The sequence below is a fragment of the Bactrocera neohumeralis genome, chromosome 3, assembly GCF_024586455.1.
Source record: "Bactrocera neohumeralis isolate Rockhampton chromosome 3, APGP_CSIRO_Bneo_wtdbg2-racon-allhic-juicebox.fasta_v2, whole genome shotgun sequence".
NCBI lineage: Eukaryota > Metazoa > Arthropoda > Insecta > Diptera > Tephritidae > Bactrocera > Bactrocera neohumeralis.
The window spans coordinates 73,504,808-73,531,694 of record NC_065920.1 but is presented as its reverse complement, the minus strand read 5'-3'; the positions used below and the strand labels follow the sequence as shown (position 1 = coordinate 73,531,694).

General features: G+C 30.7%; 1 protein-coding gene and 1 long non-coding RNA gene across 2 annotated transcripts in view; both read left to right on the top strand.

Annotated features, from left to right (window-relative positions):
• LOC126753753 (uncharacterized) overlaps window positions 1-8,562 on the top strand; it is a 30,819-nt gene extending 22,257 nt beyond the window's left edge. Inside the window, exons 2-5 of the mRNA XM_050465422.1 lie at window positions 926-2,784; window positions 2,870-3,233; window positions 3,290-3,470; window positions 6,206-8,562. Coding sequence (XP_050321379.1) covers window positions 926-2,784; window positions 2,870-3,233; window positions 3,290-3,470; window positions 6,206-6,992 — 3,191 coding nt within the window. The 3' untranslated portion in view covers window positions 6,993-8,562. The remainder of the gene's footprint in view (window positions 1-925; window positions 2,785-2,869; window positions 3,234-3,289; window positions 3,471-6,205) is intronic.
• A 1,824-nt stretch (window positions 8,563-10,386) lies between these two features.
• Window positions 10,387-17,250, top strand: LOC126753355 (uncharacterized). Its single transcript, XR_007666121.1, has 2 exons — window positions 10,387-13,007; window positions 13,056-17,250. It is a non-coding gene; the product is annotated as an uncharacterized LOC126753355 (long non-coding RNA).
• The last annotated feature ends 9,637 nt before the right edge of the window (window positions 17,251-26,887 follow it).

Genomic DNA, 26,887 nt, shown 5'->3' with positions numbered 1-26,887 from the left:
TCATGATTTTTTCGATATTCGTGGTTTGGTGCATCACGAATTTATTCCAGAGGGACAGTCGGTCCTTATTAGTTCTTTTTGATCGTGTTAATGCGTTTGCGCAAGAACATCTGTCGAAAATGGCCATAATTGTGTAAGAACAATTCCTGGTTTTTACAGACTGATAATGCACCATCGCATCGAGCTACGATTGGGACCGAATTTAAAGCCAAAAACGCAATGAATTCCAACGATCAACCACCGTATTAACCAGATTTGGCTCCGTATGATTTTTTCTTGTTCCCCAAACTGAAATTGCCGCTCTGTGGAACCCGTTTTCAGTCGATCGAAGAGATAAAAGGAGATTCGCTGAATTCGCGAGGCGACAAAATAAATATTGATGAATAATTAAATAGTTTGCGTTTGTTTACAATTTTCGGGTATTTTTAAGACACAATGTATACATATGTTTTATTGTGTAAGAAGTAGTTACCGACTAATTGCGCTTTTAGCTGCCTTAAAAGCTTCGTTAACTCCCTATATAGAGACAACTGTGAAAGCTAATTAAATTGTGCTTAATTCATAATCCTTTTGGATTCTCGTGAACTCCACGGCGTATACGTAACTGCCACAGCAATGTAATAAGATTACTTAGGCGTTGATACATGCACCGCATTTGTTGTGTAAAAGACACATTTCTATGAAATCCGGCCCTCTATGCTTCAATTAATTAATAGAAATTTTTTTTCACTTTTACTTGCAGTTTTGTGCAGCATCTTGTACGATTACAGAGCGGCTCAGACACACAAGCGACATAAAACAAAGAGAAATATAAGTTTACAATCACAAGCAGTGATTAACGCGATAAATCAAGTTATATAAGACAAAGATAAAATAAGTATTAAATAAAAACCGTTTGTAATCCACACCAAAGCATTTTAATCAGTAACAACGCCTCCATATAAACACATACCCATCCGTCACCACACCATCACATTGGATTACGCGCAGCTTTATTTTCGTCCAGAGCCAACTAGTGGCCCCATACCGCAGCAGTATCAACAGTACCAGAAGTACCAACAGTATCAGAAGTATCAGCATCAACCGTACCAGCAGAAGTATTCACAGTATCAGCAGTTGCCACAGCATTACAACTACTACAACTACAACTACAATCATAATTATAATATCACCAGTTCACGCTCCACACCGACCCATTCGCCCGCTCCCTCATATACACATCTCCATCAACACTCACATCATCAACAACATCATCTGCAACAACAACAACTACTTATACAACAACATCAATTACAACAGCAACAACTACAACTACAAAAGCAACAACAACAACAGCTGCAACAGCAGCAGCTGCAGCAACAACAATCGCTGTCCCAGCAGCAGGCACAACAGGCGTGCAACTATTATACGGCGCCGCCGCCACCAACCACCAACACCAGTTCGAACCACCACACGCCGAGTCATCACAGTTCGACCTATAGCGCATACGGATCGTACGGTTCGTACGGCGGCGGTACATACGGCGGCGCTTATCTCGGCACGAGCGGCAGCGATAGCGGCGTAGGCGGTCTTACACCCATCGGCCGCAACTATCGCTGGTATCACTCGAGCGGCAGCGGCGGTAGTGGCAGCATCAGCGGTAGTGTTGGCAGCAATTACCTTACTGCCGGCTCACTTGGCGCCACATACGGACGCACGTCGCCAGCCGCGCTTGCACACGCGCGCCCCTTGCTCGCCTCCACATCGACAGCGGCCAGCAGCAGCGCTGGTGGTTGTGTTGCCAGCAGCGGCGCATACGGTTTGGGACTTGGCCTGGGTTTGGGCCTCGATCTCGATACCAGTGACTACGAATACGAACGCGCGTCGCTACACTCTGGCGCTTACGCATACAAATCGTCGTCATCGCGACGTGGCAGCAGTCTTGCTGCCGATTATCTATTGGACGTTGCAGCACGTTGCAGCGTACCATCGCCGGCACTTGAGGCCGAGCCGGATACTGATCTTGAACTTGATCTTGATCTCGATCTCGACGTGGGCGTCGGCGTCGGTGTTGACGTTAACGACGTTGACCACATTGGTCACGACATTGGCTTGGGCCTTAACGTCGAGGATCTTGAAGATCTTGATATCCCGGTACCAGAACCGGAACCCGAGGCGGACGTACACGACGAACTTGTGCGCGCACTCGAACTTGAACTCGATTGGGGTCTTGACTACAACACCGCCACCACCACCACTACCACCCATCTCAATCTCGAACTCGACAGCAGTACCGATCTCGTCGGACTCGACGACATCGATATTGACGAAGAAGAAGAGCCGATACTATCGCCTGTGCTCAATCGGTCATTGCGTCCATTCACCTATCCGGCGCTTACGATCACAGCACCAGAGAATAGTATCGCAAGCGAATCACCAATACCTGTGGCGACACCGCCACCGACACCGACGGATTTTCTATATCCGCAGTTGTCCGTACACAGCAACAAAACGTCACCTCAACAGCAACAACCACAACTACAGCAACACCAGCAGCTGCAACAACAACAACAGCAGCCACAACAACAATTCCAGCATCAACCACAACACTACCACCACCAACAACGTACAACGACGACACGTTTACCGCAACACGACGACAGTTGCGAGGAGTTCAATAACATTACCGACGATCCGACGTCCTGCGTCGGCCAAAAAAGAATGATGGTTAGCCGTTTGTGGAACAGTTGTTTCCCCAAATTCACGCCGGAGCATGTGCACCGGCACAATTTCTACCTGTGTCAGGTAAGTCTCTCAACAGTCTACTCTTTTTGCTTAACATGAACTGCTCCTTACCCTCCATTCATCAATAATCTTGACTCCCTCTTAGTGGCAACGCAACACCCAAGTGCGCATAGTGTATCTTTTTTACCGTTGGCTAACGGCAATTACCTGCCTCGCCGCACTCGTTTGCTCGCTACTCGACATCGGTCGCACCGAAGAGCACTTCGAGAATCATTATGCAAAATGGTGGATCTACTTGACACATTGGGGTCTGCTCTTTTGTACGGTGCAAGCTTGGTTGGCGGCGTGGATTGTAACGCAGGGCATGATGGTGGAACGTGAGGATTTCGAGGTTGTGCGTCAGGTGCGCAAGAGCCGCCTGCATCATATCTACTGGGTGCTCTACACATGCGCCACCGTGTACTCGTTCATAATAACGATGTGCTATTGGCTGTTGGTGCACGATCCAGGTAGGAAAAACAAAGCACTTACTTTATTTATTTATATCTTTTCGTTTCTTTTGCAGAAATCCACAAAATAGATGCTTTAAATATAATGGTGCATGTGTTCAATTCGGTGATTATGCTCATCGATTTAGCTATTGTCGGACATCCGATTAAATTGAGTCATGTCTACTTTACGACCGGCATCGGCTTGGCCTACGGCATATTTACGGGCATATATTTCATAGCTGGTGGCACAGATAGGTGAGTACAGAAGTTTTCCGACACAAACCTTCACCTCTATGTTAAAACATAATTTTTTAGTATTGAGTTCACGATTAATTGAGAAATGCACCCAATAGTTTTTAATTTTTCTTCGCAATTTACTTATCACTTTTTGATTTTTTCACAAACTTATTTTTAAAATCAACGTTTTAATTGCTCTTCCGAAATCCACAAGTTAAAATTTTGGAAAACATGTCTGTCTAACCTTTAAATCTCCTTAGTCAAGATTTCATGTTACAATGAGCTTCAAAGTCGCTTCCTTCAAAATATTTGGTAATATAACTCCAATTGATAGAAAAGATTCTTTACGTGCTGGGCTAAAATAAGACGCGATTTCTAGATACATACTTAAAGACCTTTTCGGTTGTTATTCTGATTCTCTCGAGCTGTAATCCTTTTAGAACGTGCACTTCGAGCCCTGGTTTTCTAATGTCAGCCGCCCTCTTGGAAGGCTATGGTAAGCTTTCGAGTATATTTCTGTTATAAAAGAACTCTTTACCACTTAGGTGTGGGCTTAAAACTTTTAAGTCCATGGGGACCCTAGCTACTTACAGCGTAGTCTTTCCAATACGGGAGATGCTGCATTCTTTCCTTGTTGCCTGTCTCTAGACATTTCGTGCAGTCTTCTTAATCTGTAAGGCCCATTTTGTTGTATATATCGACTTTATTGATAAGATAGAGAGAGTTATGTTGACAATTTTCAATTACTTAAGTATCCAACTATCATTTCATTTGCTCCTTAACATTACATCTCAATTTGAACCATTTTCCAAATGTGTGTATCTGTCTCCGCCCAGCAGATTGGTGAAAATAGTTGCTATATACAATTTCAGAGTGTACCATCTAATCAAATTTGACTCGAATTTACACTTTTTACATATTTTAATACAAATCTTTATTGTCGCATTCAAAATAAACTTATTTAGAGCCAATGCAAACATGCTGGAACTTAATCCAATTTCCCTTCCACTTGTTATTGTCTCGACTGGCATGACCTTCAGTGAGTGAGTTTTAAGGCCCTCAGAAGATTCTTAACACATTTCCCAAAATTGAGTTTTTAGTTTTGAAAACAAAGAAAAGGCACAAGTAGTCAAATCTGGCGTATAAAGTGGTTGATGATTGACTCCCATTTTGTTTTTGGTCAAAAAACAATTGAACTAGTATGTGATGAAACTTTATCGTGGAAAAAATCTCTGAATTTACTGCACATAAGTCCGTCATTTAAGACGACTTACTTCACGCAGTTTTATCGGTTTCTGCTTGTTTTTGGAACGACATTAATTAAATTGTTAGATTAATATATAGTTCTCAACTACTCTGGGAAACAGCTCTTTTGCGACTTCTACTGCAAATCGTTTTTGCAAAAAACTCAGCAGGTCTTTTTGTACGAGTCTGACAATGACATTTTTCATACCCAACACATTAACCCAAATGTGTTGAGTCGAATCATAGGAAATGTTGAGGTTCCCCGCTATCGCTCTTATGACAACATTACGACTTTCGATCAATGTTTCTTTAAATTTTTCGTGGAAAGCTTTCGATTATTTCCCGACCTTAACTGAATGAAATTTCGTTTTTCAATATTTTTCATGGTAAAATCGCCAGACCAACCTTTCACGTGCTAAACAAACAGCTGCCAAACACACACTATTCGACAAATGAAGTTCAAACTTCACACGAATGTACCTTTAGAAAGATTGTATGAGAAATCAAAAAGAAATTTACTGGTCGGTTTGTGCGCGTAGTTACAGGGGTTTACTCGGGTAAAAAACAGCCTTTTTTCAAGAAATTTTCTCTCATAAAAAAAATTAAATTTTTTATTACAATTTTTTATTGTTATATAAACATACTTTATCAAAAAAGATATTCTGAACTTTTTGAAAAAAAAAAAAAATATTTTAAACTCAGCCATTGCGACGCCATTTCCGGTAACCCTTCGGAAAAAGGATGCGCCTGTGAATTCTATCTCAAAGATTTGTGTACAATTTTATGAAGATCTGTTGTTCTCGAGAAATCTTGCCAACCGACTTCGAATTCAGTTTCGAGAAAAACGCGTTTAAAGACGACGCACTTAGCCCCTAGCGAAATCCGAAGTTATTACTCGGATCAACTTAAAAATTTAGGAAAATATTCTATAGGGGTTGTAGAATAGTAGATTGGCAACAAAAAATTTGATTTTTTAAAACCCGTAATCCCATGTACAGCTTAAGTGGAACAGTCTGAGTGAAATTTGATCATATAGTATACTATGTATGCACTATAAGGTCCTAAAAGTTTACGTTGCAAATATTTTCATTTAATCCAGTCGTAGAAATGTTAAAACAGTTACTTAACTTTTAAAATTATTTTGCAAATATATATACATATGTATGTATATATGTATGTATGTATGTTTTATTTTATATTTGCTTGGTGTGTTCAATAAATTATTTTTTTGAATGTTTTTAGACTTTATCTAAAAATATTTAATTGAAATATTGTTTTTATAGTAAAAAATAGCTCCACATTAAAAAGCAAATATTATTTTGAATGTATAAAATGTTGAAATATGCACACGGCAACCCAGCACATCACTTTTTGGTTTGATTTCCACATCTTCATTGAGTTTCCTGCACACATTCACCACCTCAACACCGTACACCAATTGCAAGCACATCAATAAATATATAATAAACGCTGATCTTCTTACAAACGTCACAACTTTTTGTTCACAGAAAGAACAACGTCTACATTTACCCGATGCTGGACTGGACCAAACCGGGCAAGGCCATAATTGTCACCGTGTGTGCCATAATATTCGTCGTTGTGGTGCATTTCTGCTGCTATCTGCTCTACCGCACGCGCGTCTGGCTCTTCACCAAGCTGTGCATACGCGGCGCGCACAACCGCGACGGCGACATGGGCGAGGGGCTGCACGACGAGTCCACGGCGCGTCTAGGCGGTGGCACTTCGCAGGAATACTCACATCAACAGCAATATCCGATATTGCATTCCGAGCAACCGCGCAGCGCGCATCACCATCATCAACACGGACATCCGCAGCACACACAACAGCAACAATATCAGCAGCAACAGCAACAACAACAGCAGTACCAGCAACAGCCGAGCGGAAATGTGCAAACGGTAGACATGGTAAGCGGCAGCGGCGGTGGCGGCGGCGGCACACAGCATACCACACCGCCTTACTATCCGCAGTATTCCGGCTATCAGCAGCAGCCCGTTGTGGCGGGCGTGAATGTCGGTGTGCTCAGCGCCGGCGGTTACTATCAGCCGGAAAACAATAATCAAAATAAACAGCAACAACAACAACAACACAAACAACAACAGCAGTCACAGCAGCAACAGGCACAACAGCAGTCGTCGCAGCAGCAGCAGCAACAAAAGCACTCCTCACCCGGAACTGGCAGCGCATCCGGCTTAAGTCGCACCGTCGCCCACTTGGATGCGGCACAGCGTGAGCAATTCCTGAATCCAAACAAGATTGTGGAATATAAGATGTAAAGGCGTTGTACCCGGCACCGATATACGTTCCACTTGTCTATGAAATTCTTGGAGAAACACTGTGCGCAATGTCAGGCGGCCAAGCGACGCGCCGAGGCCGAAGCCGTCGCGGAAGCGCATGCCAAGGCGGAAGCGCAAGCGGCCATCGAAGCGGCGGAAAAGGCAGCAGCCGCAGCGCTCGAAGCAGCCGCCAAAGTCAAATCCGAATGCGCGAAATGCTGTTGAGCGCGTCGCCGATGCCAATGCACTCCGCAGCTCCTAGACATTGGCTACAACACAGGCGGCCGGCCAGTCTTGATTCGTTAGCGTCACAGTGTGCCTGCGTTTTCGTAACTATGTGTGTACATGTGTGTTGTTGTTGTTGTGTGCGCACATTGTTGTTGGTATTAGGTTCAATTTAACTACTAGACAGTGTTCAGTGGCTCCGTTGTTATGGTGTCGGGTATTGGCGTTTGCATTTGAGGTAAACGAAACGGGCGTATGTGCGAGCGCTAGAGAGGAACAGAGGACAAAGAAACGGAGAATACGAAAAAAAGGAAAAAAAAATGTTGAGGAAAACTGGAAATTTTTTTATGAATACAAATGCGGTATGGGGCCTATGGTGGGGTTGAATAATTTTTATAAACAAATAAACGTACAAGTTAGAGTTAATGTAGAAAGCAGAGAGGGGTGGTTAGAGAGAGCAGATGTTTAGAGACTTGTTTGCCGATTCATATGTGTTCCTTTAAAAGCCGAGTTCGTAATTATTTCGTCTGTTATATACAGTTATTTATGAATATAGGTTATTATTTAGGTTAGAGAAAAAGTGAAAAAATGGTTGCCGTAAGCTATTACAAGGGAGAACCATAGTGGAGCTTATGGAGAATGAGGTGCTCGAGAGTTGTAAAAAGACCACAAACGTAAAGGTTGGTAAAAAAAAGTTTAGAAATATTAACATTAAAATTTTCTAGAAAATTTTGGTGCAATTTAGTAAAAAAAAATTAATTTTTGAGTTACAAAAATTTTTTAAAAATTTTTTGGAATTATTAAAATTATAAATTTTGTTTTAGATTATTTTTCTTTAATTTATTGATTTAAGCTATTTAAGAAAATTTTTTAAATTAATTAAGTAGCACGAGCAAGCACATATCAGTATTTTCGAAAGCAGTTGTTTTTAGATAGAATTATCTTGCCCATTTTGATGCTTTAAAAATATTTTAAATTTTTTTTTAGTATTTTGAGGTTAGGATTTTTTTTTACTTTTAGCGTGACAGTATTTTATTTAGTATTTTGGTATTATGGTTTTATTTTAGCATGATAATATTTTATATAGTTCTTTGGGTTATAGTTTTTTTACCAGTATTTTATTAAATATTCCGAGGTTATGATTTTTTTTTTGATTTCAGCTTTACAATATTTTATTTTACATCTTGAGGTTATGATTTTATTATTTTTAACCTGACAGTATTTTATTAAATATTTTGAGATTATGATTTTTTTATTTTTAACGTGCCAGTATTTTAGTTAGTATTTGAGGTTATGATATTCTTTAGAATTTTCTTTACTAAAGCTTAATTATTAGGAAAACAAAACTAAGTGGTCAATTAAAACGAAATTTTAAAAAAGTTTCTTTTGTTTTTTTTTTATATTAATTTGGATTTCCTATATTAATTTCGAGATATCATTTTTCCAAAAAGCCAAAAGTATGCCCAAATTAAATTTAACATTTTTTATATTATATAAATTTAAGCTTATAATAAATTATTTAAAAATATTTGGAACAACTTCTTTCTTGTTTCAACTTGTTTAGAAATTTATAAGGCAAAATTTTTTTTTGTAATTTTTTATATTATATAAAATTTTCATATAGTTTTTTTTTTATAATTTTTATATTATAAGGTTTAAAAATTTCTTTCTTTACTAATGCAATAATTGATTATTCTATTATTATTCTAAGCCTAGTTAGACTATTTTTGCATATATACACCATATACATATCTTTTTAAAACTTTTTACTAAAAGAATTTTTTTGAGTGAAATAGATTCTATATTTTTGTATAAAAAGTATTTGAGTGGAAATTATTACCATTTTCAGTAGTATGCATTTGTCTGGTACAATCGTTTTGTTTCCTAAGTGCTATGTTGCCATTTTTCTTAAATGCTATGTTTCCAAATTTCTGCTGCAAAAGCGTTTTAAATAGCAAAGAGAGCTGCTAGTTATTGCTATTGAAATTTGTGCATAATTTATAAAAATAAATGCTTTTTATAATTCAATTGCACCATTCCGTTTTAAAAACGTCAATTTGTAAAAGCGACTTGGCTAAAACAATTTATTTATTCGGAAAAGTTTCTAATTTTTTCTGTAAAAGTAATATAAAAAGAAACAATAACGTCAAACCAAGAAAGTTAAAATATATTATCAGTATTCAACAATTTAGTACAATTTATGGATGTTGTGGACTTAACTAAATATAAATTTATGCGTGTCTAAATAAACGATATTTGATGCAATTGCTTTGATTTTTGTTATTTTAATTGTGAAAATAAAAACCATAAAAATACATTTCCAATCCTTGGTATGATGTGTTTAGCAAAGAAAAATGTTTAATGATTCCTCTGCTAATTTTTGGCAATTTTCCGTTTCTTTGCTTTTTCATAATTTCGCTTATTGTCAATGTAACTTACTAATTGTTAGATTCTTCTCCTTATTCCTGATAGCTAGCAGCTACTAGCACTTAAGAAACAAACTAAATATAAAACAATAAATGTCAAAACGATTTTTTTCAATAAAAAATAAATATATTATTATGATAATATTTTTTTATTAATATATTATTTTTGTTGTAAACAAACAAGCTCAAAAAAAATTATTATTTTTACAAGTATAAAATATTGAAATCATTGAAAAATTATATCAAAATTAAAATTGTTTACAAATTTTTCTTTTTTCAATATAAAATAATGAATAGACACAATAATAAATTAATGAATTATTACTTTTATTTCTTAAATAATTTTTTTTATATTAGTTTTGAAAAAGTTTACCGAATGTATAATTTGTTTTTATTCTTAACTTTTTATTTTTTATTGAAAATAAAAATTAGAAAACTGCTACTAATTATTAAAAATTTTCTCATTTTTTTTAATAATTTTTTTATTAATGTTGGTACGACTTACTGATTATGTAAGGGTTTTAATACAAATTTAAAAGATAAACATTATGGAAGTATAAATATTTACATATTTTTTATATAGTCACATTTTAACAAAAAAATATTACTTTGCCAGTTTTAAATTATTTTTTTTTATTTATATATTATTTATTTTTTATTTATATTTATATACATATTTTTTTATTTGTACACATTTATATTTTATGTTTATTTGTTTGCCTTTTGGGCAAAAAAAAATAAAATATAATTTTTTTTAACTTGCCGCTTTATTTGAAAAATTATTTAATTAAATAAATTAAATTTTATTTAATGTTTAGATAAAATTTTTTTAATAATTAATTTAGTTAAATAAAATTTAATTAAAATTAAATGTCAATTCTACTTTCGTTCATATCTGCGAGTCAATACATATTTATACACGATAGACATACTTATTTATTTGTGTCATGATTGTTGTGCATAGCGGGTAGTTGGTATATCGGTGCAGGAACCATATATGGATACATATTTATACAGAAAATGGAAACAATAAAAAATATGTACTAAGTATATATATACAACTAGTGTGAGTAGTAAGCAAAACGTAGTTGAAACGTAGAAAGGCCTTTAATATTCAAAAAAGATGTAAATTTGTTAGCGCTTGTATGTATTTATTTAGGAATAGTTGGAACGCCAGAATTACAATAAACAAAGCAAATAAAGAAATACTAAACTAAATTATAAATAGTGTCTACAAGACAGGCAAAAAATAATTAAAATACAAATATGCAAATTTAAAATGAAAAAAAAAAAAATAATAATAAAATGAAATGGAAATTAAATAAAAATAAAATTTAATGAAAATAAAATGAGGGGAAAATGGAAATAAAAATGAAAATAAATATAAAATGAATATAAAAAATCGGTGAAAATTAAAATGTTTTAAAATAAACACACATGTATGTTATATGTGTGCATGTACATAAATTCATGGGAAGCTGAAAAGCCGATTTATTTTTTACTTGGCTTATAGAAGATCATACATGCAGAGTACACACAAAAAACTTGTTAAAATGCTGATTAAACCGAAAAAATAAACATCAATTACTATTATATATACTACCAAATATATATTATATATGAAAAAAAATTAATAAAAAATAATTAAAAATATTTAAAAAATATTAAAAAAGAAAACCATTAAAAAAAAATTAGAAATAATAAACAATTAATGCTTAGCATGTAAATGGCAATTTCGCAACAATAAAAAAACAATTTAATATGTAATTAAAAGCAAAAAAAAATTACTAAATTTAATTTAGCATTACACTGTAATATTAAAAAAGAAAACTATATATTGTATTGTTAAAAAAGCAAACACAAAAATGTTAAAAAAAATACTTGAAAATTGTTAGCAATGTGGTAGTGATTAGTTATAAGGCATTACTAAATATAAAAGCTAAAAAAAAAATAATAAAAAAATTAAATTAAATAATTATGTTAAAAATATATATACAATATAAATGTATTAATATATATTTACATTGCATAAAAGAATGTTTTTCAAAGAAAATTAAAAAAAGAGGAAAAAATATTTTAAGAAACCTCTTCAAAACGTTGTAAGAAACAGTAAAAAACAGTAAATAATAAAAATAAGTACAGTAAAGACTCACCAAACATTCCAAAAGTAAGCACCAAACCAACTAAAGATATCATTTGCAAAAACAAATAGTAAAATAGCAAGAAAAATGTATAACCAAATTATTTCTAAGTGCAGCTGAAAAACAATTTCAGTTTATAACAAAAGAAAGCAAATCCATAGAGTACAGTAAGCAAGAAAATATTAAACCCAAGACCTACATACATACATAACGTCAACTAAAATGCAAAATAACGTAATATCACTTATCATAAGTTTACAGGCGAAGGAAAAACGATTTAATAGAAACCACTCATACTGAAACAAAATTTGAGTTTCGGTTATAAAATGGGTATATATTGGTTATAAAATGGTTATATATTGTTTATGAAATGGTTATATATTGGTTATCATACACTAATACCGAAACTGGTAATATATCGATTATTATATCTGACAGCGATTTTCAATTTGTTTTTGATGTTCCGCTATTTTGCATTTTAGGTGACGATATATAATATAAAGCATACATACCTACAATAAGGCAATGCAATATTTGTAAAACTCGTCAAGAGAATGTGTTAAATATGTATTACTATAGAGACAACACAGTTTGAAAACTTAAAATTAAAAAATATTAAACTACAGTTGCAAACAAAATGTCACACTCAAATTCGCACTTGCCCACTAAGCATAAAATTTATTTTAAAATAATATTATTTTAACTGAACTTCAAAATTGCTTTCAAAAATATTACCAAAAAAAGGTAAAAGCTATGACAGATGAGCGTTTGACAGCTGTCGAATAACTCAATAAAAAATGACTAAGTGAATTTCAAAAATTCAATATGGTATTAAAAAAATTTCAAAAATTTTGAAAGGCATACAGTTTGACATATGAACGAACGTTTGACAGCTGTCAAATAACTCAATATATATTTCAAACTTTCAATATTTAGTTAAAATAATGCCAAACCACTTGCTGATACACCCTATACAAGTATAAGCCATCAAGAATTCAGAGAACAATATTTACCTCGCATTCACATACAGTTAGCAGCCATTATTAAATGAAAGTTTCTTAAATCTCACCCTCTAACTTCCACTTTAATATGCAGCAATCCTTCTTTACGTACAATTTTGGTTTTCCTTTCCATGAATCCTTCTTTATAGGTTAGATCTTGACATTATATTGAATAAGACACTTCTGTGTCGTCAACAGCTTCAATAAATTAATATTATTGCAGTCGTCTATCACATATGCCATCAAGCTTCAAAAATCGGCACTTATTAGGGTATAGATTTTACCATTTTCAAGCCAATTAAGAAGGCGACCTTCTTTGATGTCAAAAAATTGTAGTTAAAGGTTATCATACTCCATATCCATATTAACTTCGTATATACTACCCACTTTCTAGCTCACATATTCGAGTTTTACGAAGTTTAGCAAAAGGTTCCCACAGTTTTCATACAGAAGTGCTCAGAAATAACAAATAAAGACATGTTTTTGTTTTAGTCTCCAAAACTTTTAACGCAAAACCCATTTTCGAAAGAGTTATGTACTAGAAAAACACACTACACAAATTACCACAGTCTTTTTTTCTTTTATCTCTGACATCCTTTAAACACTTTTTGTATAAAGTATGTCTTAAGAGCGACAACTTCAAAATTACGTAAAAGTTATTGAGATGGTTTTCACTATGTTATTTTTTGAGAGCGTTGCTATGGCATTTAGTTTTCATTTCTCGACGAGGACGGCTCTTTGACTTCTCCCATTCCATGGAGGTACTTTTTGAAGTATCCGTGACCGGATAACAGCTGGTGTAAAAGTCGACTTCTCCAAATTTACGGCTTGTCCATAAGTTTAAGTATTTTAATGGTCTGGTCATCGTAGATGATGTTCCACAAGTCTGGACTTAAAATCAATCCTTTTGCTGCTCCTAACGTGATCTCTATCTATCGTGATCCCACCCTAGTTTTGTACAGTAGTGTTCTGTTACTAAGGTAGTTTCGCAGCACAACTCTGAGCTTTTTTCGAGAGCGTCGATCATATCTACCCATCTAGCGCTGTTGAAGGCGTTTCGGACTTCTAAATTCGCCAGCAACACTATTCCTTAGTATTTATGCCATCTACGCGGTGCGGCTTCTTAACTAAACTTTCAATTACGCATTTTATACTCCAGTTTCGTTGCTAGCCTCTTCGGATTAGCACCAGCCGTTGCTTTTTCCAGGGTTCAGAGAATAATCTGGCTTCGAGGCAGGCGTTGTACATAGTTATTAGTACTGCCGATCGCTCTGCAGCGATCATTTTCAAGATTTCTGCTGGAATCCTGTCCGGGCCGGGTGATTTGTTGGCCTTGAGCCTAGCAGTGGCTAATTGCAGCTATTCGAGGGTAAACTGGGGGACTTGTGGAAATCTTAGTGTCTGTTCTGAATCACTAGACCTTTTTTAGTACGTGAGGTGCGTTTACGATGTGATCCATTTGGCAGTGGTTAAGTCAATTGGTTTTGCTCAAGAGCCGAGTTTCTTCATCACTATTCTATTCCCAAGTACCCAATAACGCGTTCGTAAAAATTGCACAGTGTAAACCAAACATTAGTTTCACCAAAAACACATTTGAATTTTCAAAACCACAAAGCAAATATTATTTAAATCTCAAACATAAATTAAGACGTTTTTCGCACGAAAAAAAAACAATGTGTTCATTCATTTTTAAGTAAAATTACGAACACTGCTTTGATTTAAATGTTCAAATACACAACACTGAGCGCTTAAAGCTCACAAATACCAGATGTGAAAAAATAACGATACAGAAAATAAGTGAAATTTAATTACGTAATATAACTATGAAAGACCAGTATTTCACCAACCTATAGTCAGTGCACCTTAAAATTATTCAATTCAACTAAAGAACTAATAAATTATGTAATAACTGAAATATGAAATTTAATAAATTTTTAGCAGCTACAGTTGGACAGCACAGTCTGAACAAAAAAAATAAAGCCCACTTTTTTATTTGTTATGTTTCTAAATAAATTCAAAACGCGTAAATATTCATGAGAAATAGTATTATATATATAAAAATAAAATAAATATAGACTGATTACAAGTTTACGCCGAAAAAATACATAAATAATGCAAATGCAACTAATAAAATGGAAATAAATAAATTAAAATTAAATTATTGATGAAAGAGTTCAAAAATTAAATTTTAATTGTTTAAAAATAACACTGAATATAAAATAAAAAAAATACAAAAATTAAAAAGCCATAAAAAATTAATTGCTCCATAATTTTCAAACAGACTGTAAAAAATTGATAACAGAAATTTTTAAAGTAAAAAAATATTAAAAATTCTATTTTAATTTCAGATACACTGAGATCTTTAAGGTCAGAAAATATTAAAAATACAATTTCGAATTTCGATTGCTTTATTTCGTTTCAAAAACCTCAGATTGTAGGTGCAAAATGGTGTGCGACTTGGCTGAAAAACTTGACTTTGTTCTAAAAAGTTACGAATATTAATTTTTTCACCTAATGTAAATATAAAATATTAAAAAGGCCGTACTTCAATCCATAAAAAATAATAGCGCAAAATTAATGATGTTTGCATAATTTTCGCACATACTGTAACAAATTTGACTAAAAGCTTTAAAGTCAAAAATATTAAAAATATATTTTTAAAATTCAATTGCAGCATTCCGTTGCAAAAACGTCAAATTAAGGGTGCAAAATGGTGTGCGACTTGGCTAAAACTTATAAATTTTATCTGAAAAGTTTCGAATACTGTTTGCATACTTTTCGAACACACTGTAACAAGTTTGACTGAGATCTTTAAAGTCAAAATTGATTAAAAAGTCATTTTCAAATTCTATTGCTCTGTTTCGTTTCAAAAACGTCAAATTGTGGGTGCAAAATTGTGTGCGACTTGGCTAACACATATAAATTTGTTCTGAAAAGTTTCTGTTTCACAAAATGCTCAATGAAAAACAAGTAAGTTACAAAAACAACCAAGAATGTTAGTGTGGATAATTAATATTAAAAAATTTTGCACGATTTGTGGAAAAGGTTTTAGACTATACTAAATATAATAATTAGGTTTTTCTTTGAAATACAACAAATATTTCCCGTTTCTCTCTCTTTCTTCGATATAAATTTTACTTATCTTATTGATTTTTCTTTGTGGAATTATTACTTCAATTTTTGTATTTCGCTTCAAAAACACCAGACAAGAAAGAATGGTGTGAAACTTTGCTAAGAAAAAGTAAGCAGATTGTTACACAAAATGCTCAATGAAATAAAAGTAATTTTAACAAGAACAATAAGTTCAAGCCAAGAATGTAGAATAGCTTACCAGAATTCAATAAGTGTGTGCAATTTATGAAAAAGGTTGTGGACTTGACTAAATATAAAAATTCGATTTTTGTTTGAAAAACTACAAATATATTCAGTTTTTTTTTTTCCTTCAAAATAAATTTTACTTAACTTATTGATGTTTTAGTGTGGAGTTATCTCTTAAATTTCTGTACTTCGCTGCAAAAACGCCTGACGTGTAAGAATGGTGTGAGACTTTGGTAAACACATAAAGTTTATTGCTCAATGAAATTAAAGTAATTTTAATAAAACCAATAATGTCAAGCCAAGAGAGTTAAAATTGATTATCAGTATTCAAAAGCTTAGTACAATTTGAGGAAAAGGTTGTGGACTTGACTAAATATAATAAGTCGATTTTTGTTCAGGTTTTCTCATTTCCTTCGAAATAAATTTTACTTGTTTTATTGCAGCTTTTTTGTGGAATTTTCACTTCAATTTCTGCATTTTGCTTTAAAAACACCAGACGTGGAAGAATGGTGTGAGACTTAGCTAAAAAACATGACTTTATTCTAAAAAGTATGGGATGTTGATGGATGGGATTCAGAAATACTGCATGAAATAAAAGTAATTTTAGGGAAGACCCTTTATACTTTTCTTAAGGTATGCAAAAACAGATTATCAGTATTAAAAAATTTAGTTCTCGCACCGTTTATGGAATAGGTTACGGACTTTGCTAAATAATTTGACTTTTTCTTAAAAATACTTTTTTTTAGTAAATCGTATATATAATTTTTAAATTTTTTTAGAAATATATTATCATCTCTCTTTGTTCCATATTCATCTTCAATGACTCACATATCAACTAACCACATATACATATACCTATATATAAATATAATGGATTGTATTTAAACATATTTCGCTTTAAGCCTAAATAACCAACTTGTTGTTGTTGCCTGTATACAATGAACGAATCAAACGAAATAAAACAGAAATTCTAAAACGTAAAAACCGAAAAAGATTTACCTCATGGGATGTGAGTCAGCAAAATCATGCAATTATTCACTACCTAACCACAAAAATTAAATTAAATAAAACAAAAAATAAATAAAATATGTATGTAAATCACAAAGGAAAAATTATTAAAAGTTACCTAAAAAGTAAATAAAAAAATTAAAGCATAATAGCTGCTGAGAAAAGAAAAAGGACATACACATAGTCAATATTCATAAATAGTGCTGATATGACATAATGAAAAAATTCATTGCTGCAGCAGTTTGTTAATCGAGTGTCGGGAATTCATACAATCATAAATCATGCGAGTACAGTGTGTCGAACAAGTATAGCTTTAAACAGTTAGTTGGTAAAAAATATATAACAAGGTTCATGATTGCGCGGTTGCAAACAAAAAGCTCCTTCCGAAACATAAATATCATGGATATTATCACAATTCTAAGGAAAAAGTTCTATTTTTTGTTTAGGGAAATATTTTCATTATTTTTTTTTATAATTTTTATTTTTAAATTATTTTGTCGCTAGAAAAAACTCTTCCAAAACAAAAATATCACATAATTTGATAAAAACAATATATATATACATATGTGTATACCATAGAAAATATTTTAACATTTTCTTTTATATATTTTTTTAATACACCATCAAAAAATTGTTATTTTTTGTTTGGGAAAAAATGTTTAAATATTTTTTTATTTTTTTATTGTTGCAAAAAATCTCAAAACTCATATCAAATATCAACCAAACATTTTTCTTTATAATTATTTTTTTATTGTTGTTAATATTTTTTGAGAAAATATTTTTCTTATTTTTTCATAAATTTTTATTTATCATTTTTATTTCTTATATTTTTTTTTTGATAAAGAAAGTATTTTTATAACTTCTTTTATCTTTATTATTATTATTTTGGCTATGATTTATTTTATTCTGCACTATAGAACTATTTTTTTTTTTGTTGAAGAAAATACTTGCAATATTTTTTTATTTTTTATATTTATTTTTTAACAATCTTTTAGTTATTTTTGTTGTTGAAAAACCTCCTTCCAAAATGCAAATATCTAAAAAAAAATTTATTTAAATTTTTTTCTAATATAAAATTATTTTTTTGTTCAAGAAAAAATTAAAAAAAAAAAATTTCTAATATAAAATTTTTCAAAAATTTTTCTAATATAAAATTTTTCTAATTTTTTTATTATTGTTAATAATTTTTTTTACTGTTCACAAAAATTGTTTTTCTCTTAAAAAAAATATATTTTCTTAATTTATTTTGTTTTATTTTATTTATATTATTCTTCCTAAGAAGTTGTACTTTTTTTGACGTAATCAAATATCTCTATATATTATTTTATTGTTGCAACATTGCAACAAATATTATACAATAAAAATTTTTTTCATATTAATTTTTTCTATTTTTGTACATATTTTATTTAATTATCCATAAAAAAATTTTTTGTTTCTTTGTGAAAATATTTTTATAATTTTGTTACAACTTTTTTATTATTTATTTTTATTCTTCATATTTTTTTTTCTATTTTGTATAAGAAAATATCATACAATTATAAATTTTTTTATTAAGAATATGTTTTTGCATTATTTTTTATAAAAGTTTTTTCTAATTAAACTTTTTTTAAATAAAAAATTTGTTTTTTTTCCTTAAGAAAATATGTATTTGTATACTTTCTTTATTGTTGTGTATTATTTTATTGATTTCTTTTATTCCTCATAAGAGGATTTATTTTTTTTTAGAAAATATTTCTATAATTTGTTGTTGTTGTTATATATTATTTTATTCTTCACAAAAAAAATGTTTCTTTAAGAAAAATTTTTTTATTATTTTGTTATAACTTTTTTATACTTTTTTATTATTTTATAATTCTCCACAAACTTTTTTTGTTTAAGAAAATATCATTAAATTTTCATTATTTTTTAAATTATAAAATTTATTTATTTTTTTCAAAAAAGTTCCTTTCAAACCTCAGATATGAAACAATTCAAAATTAAAAACAAATTTTTATATTATGTCTTTATAAAATTTATTTCTAGTTATATTTATATTGTTGTTAATATTTCCTTCTATCCATCATAAATAAATTTAAATTTTTTTAGCTTAAGAAAATATTTATTAAATTTTTAATTTTTATGTTTTTATATATTTTATTATTTTATTTATTTATTTATTTTTTTAATTTTTTTCTTAATTTTTATTATCTTTTTATTTATTTTTATTTTAAATTTTTATAAGCATTTTACAGTCTTTAATAGAAGCATTCCTAATACAGTATTATGTACACTTTCCTGTATTAAAAATATATAACGAAAAAATGAAGAAATAGCTATAGAAAAATATTTTAAACACATATTTAAAAATTCAGAAAATTCAAAACATTAAAAATAAAATAAAAAAATAATAATTTCTCATACAAAAAATGAAATAGTAGCAGTACAACCATAACAAAAAATAAATAAATAAATGCATAAACGTTTTAGTTGTTTAAAACCTATTATTGATATTTACTTAGAATAAAACAACAATAAAAGGGAAGAATATGATAAAAAATAGTATACAGCATACTTTAAGATTATATACATACATATAATAAATTATAAAACATTAAATACTGAATATATAATTTAAAATTGATATTAAAAAAATAAATTTAGTGTTTTGCAAAAAAATAAAAACGAAAACAATTAAATAGCAAGTAAATAACCAAAAATCTAGCACCAAAACAACAAAAATAGTTAAAAAAAGTAAAACTCATGTAATTTGTAAGAAAATTTAGAACGCATTAGTTTCTGATAAACAGTAAATAATATTAAATAAATTTAAAAATAAGTATGTATGTCATTTATAATTGCTTACAAGTATTAACTAGACCAAAACAATTCCTGAAAACGACACAAATATCAAACGAACACAGCAAAGGAAATTCAAAACTTATTTACAACCACAAAATTCCAAGCAAACAAAACACAACCAAACTATAAAAGCAAGAATAAAATAAAATAAAATTTAAATTACTTAAAATTACCAAAAAACAGTAAAACAATTAAGCACCTTACTTTTGAAAATTTTAACCCAAATTGTACTGTTGTTGACACACTGTTCTAAGACTATTCGGAAATTTCAACTGTTATTACACATACACGCGCAAAACTAGCAAGTCACATAGGTAAAACAAAATACTGCATAGTACCGCATAGTACCGCATAGTACCGCATAGTACTCATGGTACGACATAGCATGAGTTAGTATGTAAACATGATAAACCAGAAGTATTAGCGCGTTAAAAGACATAACTAGTATTTGCAAATATATATTAAGCAGATTGATAAATTAATTATTTACAATTGATTACATAAATATGCGGCATTCGCGCATAAGTTACATAACATAGCAGTATGTGAAAAGTACGGAGAGGAGCGCGAAATGAACAACTACCTAAACTCAGTTTATCAGAAACGAAAACCAAACCAAAACAAGAACAAAAAACAACAACAAAGAACACGACTAGTTTAGTATTAAAATAAAATTGAGATAAAAAGTGGAAATAAAATATATTAAACAAAAAATACATATAAATGGCAATTCGTGTTTATATTGGGTAGTCGAAAAAGTCGATTCGTACTTTTAGTCAAACTTCAACTTATTTTTTTATATTTATAGTGAACAAAATATGTACCATTCGGTCGACCACTTTTTGGCATTTTTCCGCTAAAAACATTATTGCATCAGTGTAAAACTTTTCTGGTTTCTCGGCGAAAAAGTGCGACAGGTAATTTGCACAGGCTTCTCTTGAAGCCAACTTTATTCCATTAAGGGAGTTCTGCATTGACCGAAACAAATGGTAGTCCGATGGTACAAGGTCTGGATTATATGATGGATGCATCAGGACTTTACGGTGGATGCATCAAAATTTTCCAGCCAAGCTCTCCCAGTCATCAAAGTTGTGTGTGGTCTAGCGTTGTCCTTATGGAAGACGAAGCCCTTTCTGTTGATCAGTTCTGGCCGTTTTTTCGAATGCTTGCTTTAATCTCAACAGTTGTTGACAATAAAATGTTGAATCAATCGTTCGACCAGGCTGGAGCCGCTCATAGTGGATGATTCCTTTCCAATCCCACCAAACACTCAGCATAACCTTTCGAGACGTCAACCCTGGCTTTGTGACCATTTGTTGAGCCTCACCACGCTTGGACCATGATCTTTTTCGCACATTATTGTCGTATTTGATCCCCTTTTCGTCTCCTGTTACCATTCGCTTCAGAAATGGTTCGATTTCATTTCGTTTCAGCAAAGAAGATGTTAATTCGGTCCTTTAAATTTTTCACATACAATTCATGTGGTACCAAACATCGAACTTCTTTTTGTAGCTAGCCTTTTTTAAATGGTTCAAAACCGTTTGATGATGAATGTTAAGTTCCTTAGCGATGTCATGGCTGCTTATGTGACGATCCAAACTTTTGCATAATTTCATGGACTTTTTCATCGACAGGTCGGCCAGTCGCATCGAAATTTCCAAAACGGAAGAGAGCGAACCATTGTTATGCTACAAGAACTGATACAGCATCGTCTCCGTAAACTTCACAAATTTCATTGGTGGCTTGCGTGGCATTCTTCCCTTTTTTATACAAAAATTTCAAAATTCTTCATACTCAATTCGAGCCAACTAGTGTTTCAGCTAATATAATATTGATGAAAAAACAATATTTTTATTTTTTTTTATTTATTTATTTAAAAGAGAAACAATTTTAAATAATTACCTCAATATTTTTTATAGGTTATTATTTATAGGGTGAGAAGTCTATGTATAGATTTATCAGCAGCAAGGTGTATTCCTCATAAATGCTAATTTCTACGAATAGCACTCCCCTCAACCTTAGCTTGAACCAAGTCATCAAACATATAAAATGCCAAAACAGATAGTGAACCAGAACAGGCTATAAGACTTTCAGAAATTCTTTAGTTTACCCTCGAGGAACTGCTAGCAAGTTCAAAACCAACAAATCGTCTGACCCGGATGGGCTTCCAGTAGAAATACTTAAAACGATCGCCAGAGAAAGAGCTACAAATTTGTACAACGCCTACCTCGAAGCTGATATATTTTCTGAAATGTAGAAGAAACAACGATTTCTTTTAATCAGCGAAGGAAAAGGGGATCCCAACTTGCCATCTGTATATCGGCCACTATGCATGCTCGAAACAGTGGGACAGCTCTATTAAATGCTATCTAGAACAAAAATGCTAGATCTAGTAATGCTAAAGACTGGAAGCGGTTATCAATGGTTTTAGACTCGGAAGGTCAACTCTAGAAGCCATCCAAAACGTTTTTGAAAGTGAAGAAGTTGCACAGCGTAGATATCCGAAAAAGTTACAAACGAATAGTTCTGTTGACGGGCTTTCTGCAAGCTTTGATTGTCTCTCCGCCGACTCCTTTCTCCCATATCTCCCTCGAAGCGACTTAAAATAAATAATTTCGAATGTTATACGATATCGAATACTCTAAATCCAGTTGTTTGGATACTTTTCACATTTCTGGTAATTTTGAAGTTTTGTTTTCGATCCGAATTCTTGCACACATTATTTTCTTCTCAAGAAACTGCTTTGTATTCGGAACCATTGATATCCGACCACTATAGGATATAGCTGCCATATAAACCGGTCAATCAAATTATGGTAAGTCCTCGTATGGAAAACATTTTTAACGAGAACAAGTTCTCCAGATCAGATAACTGCAGCATATAGTTGACATACAATCAGACCGATCAAGATATTTATCTTTTTATGCCCTATTACCATTTGAACAAAAATGACCGGACTGACAAAAGAGTCCATTTTCACGATTTTAATACAAGTCTTTATAATCGCCTTCAAAACATGCTCCTCGAGTCAGGCTGGCATGAGTTCAGTGTATTTTACTGGTTACACTGGAGTAGCCGAAGTGAAAAGAGTCACAAGGAGCTACATCTTCGCGACGGCGGCTGAGCGATGAATCTCGTTTCGGGCTTGGTCAAGAAGTCAGTCACAATCATATTAAAATGTGACGAAGCTTTATTGTGGTGAAAAATCCACGAATATTCTAATGAATTGCTTCAAAAGCCAAAACCAGCTTGATTTTCAGCCGACTTTGACGTGGTTTTTCCGATTTTGCCAACAACTCAACACCGTATTCATAAGCACGTCGTATTCATACACGTCTCGTCAGCAGTACTAATCCGTTTCATAAACGTACCAGGTTGATGAAGAGAACAAGAGAACCGCCGTATTCACTAGATTTGACCCCCAGCGACTTCCATTTGTTTCCAGAACTCAAAAAATGTATGAGTGGCGTTTTTCATCATTCAAATGAAGAGGTCATAACGGCTGTGTAAGCATATTTTGCAGACCTTCCGGATTCTCATTTCAGGGAAGGGATCCACAGATTGGAGGATCGTTGGAGGGAGATTATACTGAATAATAAAGTGTATTTTGAATTATAAAATTGTGTTTTTCTTATCAAACGACAAAATTTAACCGGCAGGGTCCTCAGCTACTATGTGAAACAACTCTCTTGCGACTTTTACCTCACGTTTTTCCCGAAAAGAGAATCTTTTGGTATTGACATTCATACCCAAAACATTAACCGAAATGTGTTGAAGCAATCTAACATTATCTACAATCTCTCTGCTGCCAACACCACAGTTTTCAAGCACTGTTCTTTCAACTATCTACTATTAATAGATCGCGGAGTTTTTAAATTTAAAAACAAACTTTTTTTGGCATTTTAGTTATAATTTTTATTAATTTATTTTAGTTTATTAATGAAAATAATCACTGACTCAATTTCTCATTAATTGTTTATTATTAATTTGTTTTAGCAACTAATAATAGTTCATTAACTATATTACAAAATCTAATGATTCTTTTTGTTTACATTTATTATTTGTGTCACTTTATAATTACTTTCGCACTTTAATAACTTGTCATCAGATCTGAATATTTTTATGTTTCAGTTTTTTGCTTTCATCAATAATTAAAATATTGCATATGATTACATAACTAGTTGTGTATATGTACATAGGTATGTGATTATATGCCTTTAGTCCTACATAATAAGATTTTTAGCTTTATTTATTATTTTCAGCAACGCATTTATTTGTAAATTTCTTTAGTTTTGCAGAATCTTAACATTAGCTTGGTTTATTGTTGTTGTATTGGCGCAGTGGCTTTGATGCGAAAACTGCAAAAGCTGGCAAAAAGCAGGTAAACTTGTTGTGGAGCGGAGAGGGAATTGAAATTGGAAACAAAAATTTAAAGTATTTTTAATACTTTTTTAATTATTTTTTGATATTTAAAAAAGTTGTTAGCAAAATTATAAATTATAATGATGGGATGTTTAAGAAATATAACAGAAATGCTTGCAGATTTTTTTGTAAGTTTTAAATGTTTGAGTAAAATATGCAGTTGAAGATTGTAGAGGTTGGGTCTAAAGGCTTTTTTGGCTCCGCTTCCGATTAGGCTGCCAGTAGGGATGGTAAACTCGATTCCGATTCTACTCGAAAATCGAGTTTTCTCGTAAAATAATCGATTTTCCGAATGTCAAGAATTGATTCTTAATCGACTTCTACTACTGAAGATCGATTCTGAAAAATCAATTATTTTACGAGAAAACTCGATTTTCGAGTAGAATCGGATTCGAGTTTACCATCCCAACTGGCAGCCATCGCGTACACATATAATAACCTCCGCAGAATAACCACCACAAAAAAAACGATGTTTTTTCCATGTAATTTATATAATTGAAAGAGGCACCTCTTAATATTAATAGCTCATCTTTTGAGTGACTTTTTTTTACACATTTCGAAAGTTTTGAGCCTGTTTTTCAGTTGAAAAAAAAGGTTGCCTCAAAATGGCACACCCTAACATACATACAAATATAATAATATTAATAAAATAAGAAAAAATAATAAATACCTAATAAAATAATTGAAAAAACGAATACAAATTAAGAAACAAAAAATAAAAAAATAATAAAAAAAGAACGTAAAAAAAGTTAAAAGTATATACAAAACTAAATTTTCGTAAAAAAAAGTTAAAAACAACTTAAAAATAATATATAAAAAAAATAAAAATAAATATATAATATATAAAAAAGATAAAAATAAATAAAATAAAGAAATTAAAAAAGAAATAAAAACAATTTTAAAAAATGGTTAAAAAATAGAAAAAAATAAATATACCGAAAAAAAATAAAATTAAATGAAAAAAAAAAAAATTTTAAACAAAATAAAAGCTTAAAAAAATTAAAATTAAAAGCTTGAAAAAAAAAAAAAATAAAATCAAATAAGAAAAAAAAATAATTATAAAACAAATAAGAAACAAAAATAAAATTAAAGAAATTAAAAAAATCTAAAATCATAAAAAAATAATTAAAAGCAATTTATAAAACGAAATTTTCAATCCCCCAAGATACGCTTTGTAGTAAAAATGTATAAAATAATTATAAAAAGAAACAAAAAATTTAGAAATTAAAGAAATTAATATGAAAATCTAAAAAATAAAAAAAAATTACATAAGAAAAAAAAACAACAAAAATTTAGAAACCATGATCTGCTTTGTAGTAAAAATTTATAAAAAAAAATAGATAATTAGTATCTAATACTAAATGAATAAAAATAAATAAAAAATATTAAATAAAAATATATGTATGTATATGGAATTAAAAAATTACAAATAATATAAAAAATAAATAACTAATTAAATAATAAAAAAAAAAAATAATTGAAAAGCAAACAAAAAATTAAAAATTTTCAATAAAAAAATATCTAAATATGAAAAAAATGCATCAAAAAAATAATAAAAAGAAATACAAAACAAATTAAAAAAATAAATTATTAAAATTTGATAAATACGAATAAAATTAAAAACAAAGTAAAAAAGAAAAAATAAAATTAAAAAAATTATGAAAATATAAAATGAAATAAATATAAATAATAAAATACAATGAACTGAATAACTAATTAAATAAATAAAAAATTAAGAAATTAAAAAAAAATTAAAAATTATAATTAAAATCTAAAAAATAAAAATAAATAAAAAATTTAAATTATAAAATTAAAAAAACGAAATTTTCAATCCCCTTTGAAGAAAAAATATGTATGTATACATACATATGTATGTATGTATGTATATGTATGTATTTTTTTAGTTTACGCAAAAAAGGATATATATATATGTATGTATGTGGGTGAACTAACCGGAAGTGAAGCCGCCATTTTTTTTTATTTTTTTATTTATGTACTTGTTTTTTTCCGTTGCTCACCTTGTATATAATTTATTAATTATTTCCACATTCCATATTTGTTTGTTTAAAAAAAAAAATATTATTAAAATAATAAATAAATAAATTTGGATTCTTTCTCTATCTTCAGTATTATTATTTTTTAGAACAAAATTCTTGCAAACGATTTTTATTAAATTAAAACGATTTCAATTTTTATATTTGTTTTATATTCATGAGCTTTACATATTGATTTATTTTTAAATATTTAAAAAATTTTAAATTTATTTGATTTTAATTTTTAGAAAGTATAAAAAAAATTATTCGAATAATCGATTTAAAACCTAAACTTTATCTGCATCAAATTTTTTATTATTATTATTTTTTTTGTTAAAAATAAAACAAAAATTTCCTTGCCTACCTTTTTCAACAAATATATTCCATAAAATTTATTTTCATTTCTCATTTTAATTTTACCATAACTGTCTCCAACTAGTACTCCTATTTCTTGCGCTGTAACTGTATTTTGTTTTTTTTTTT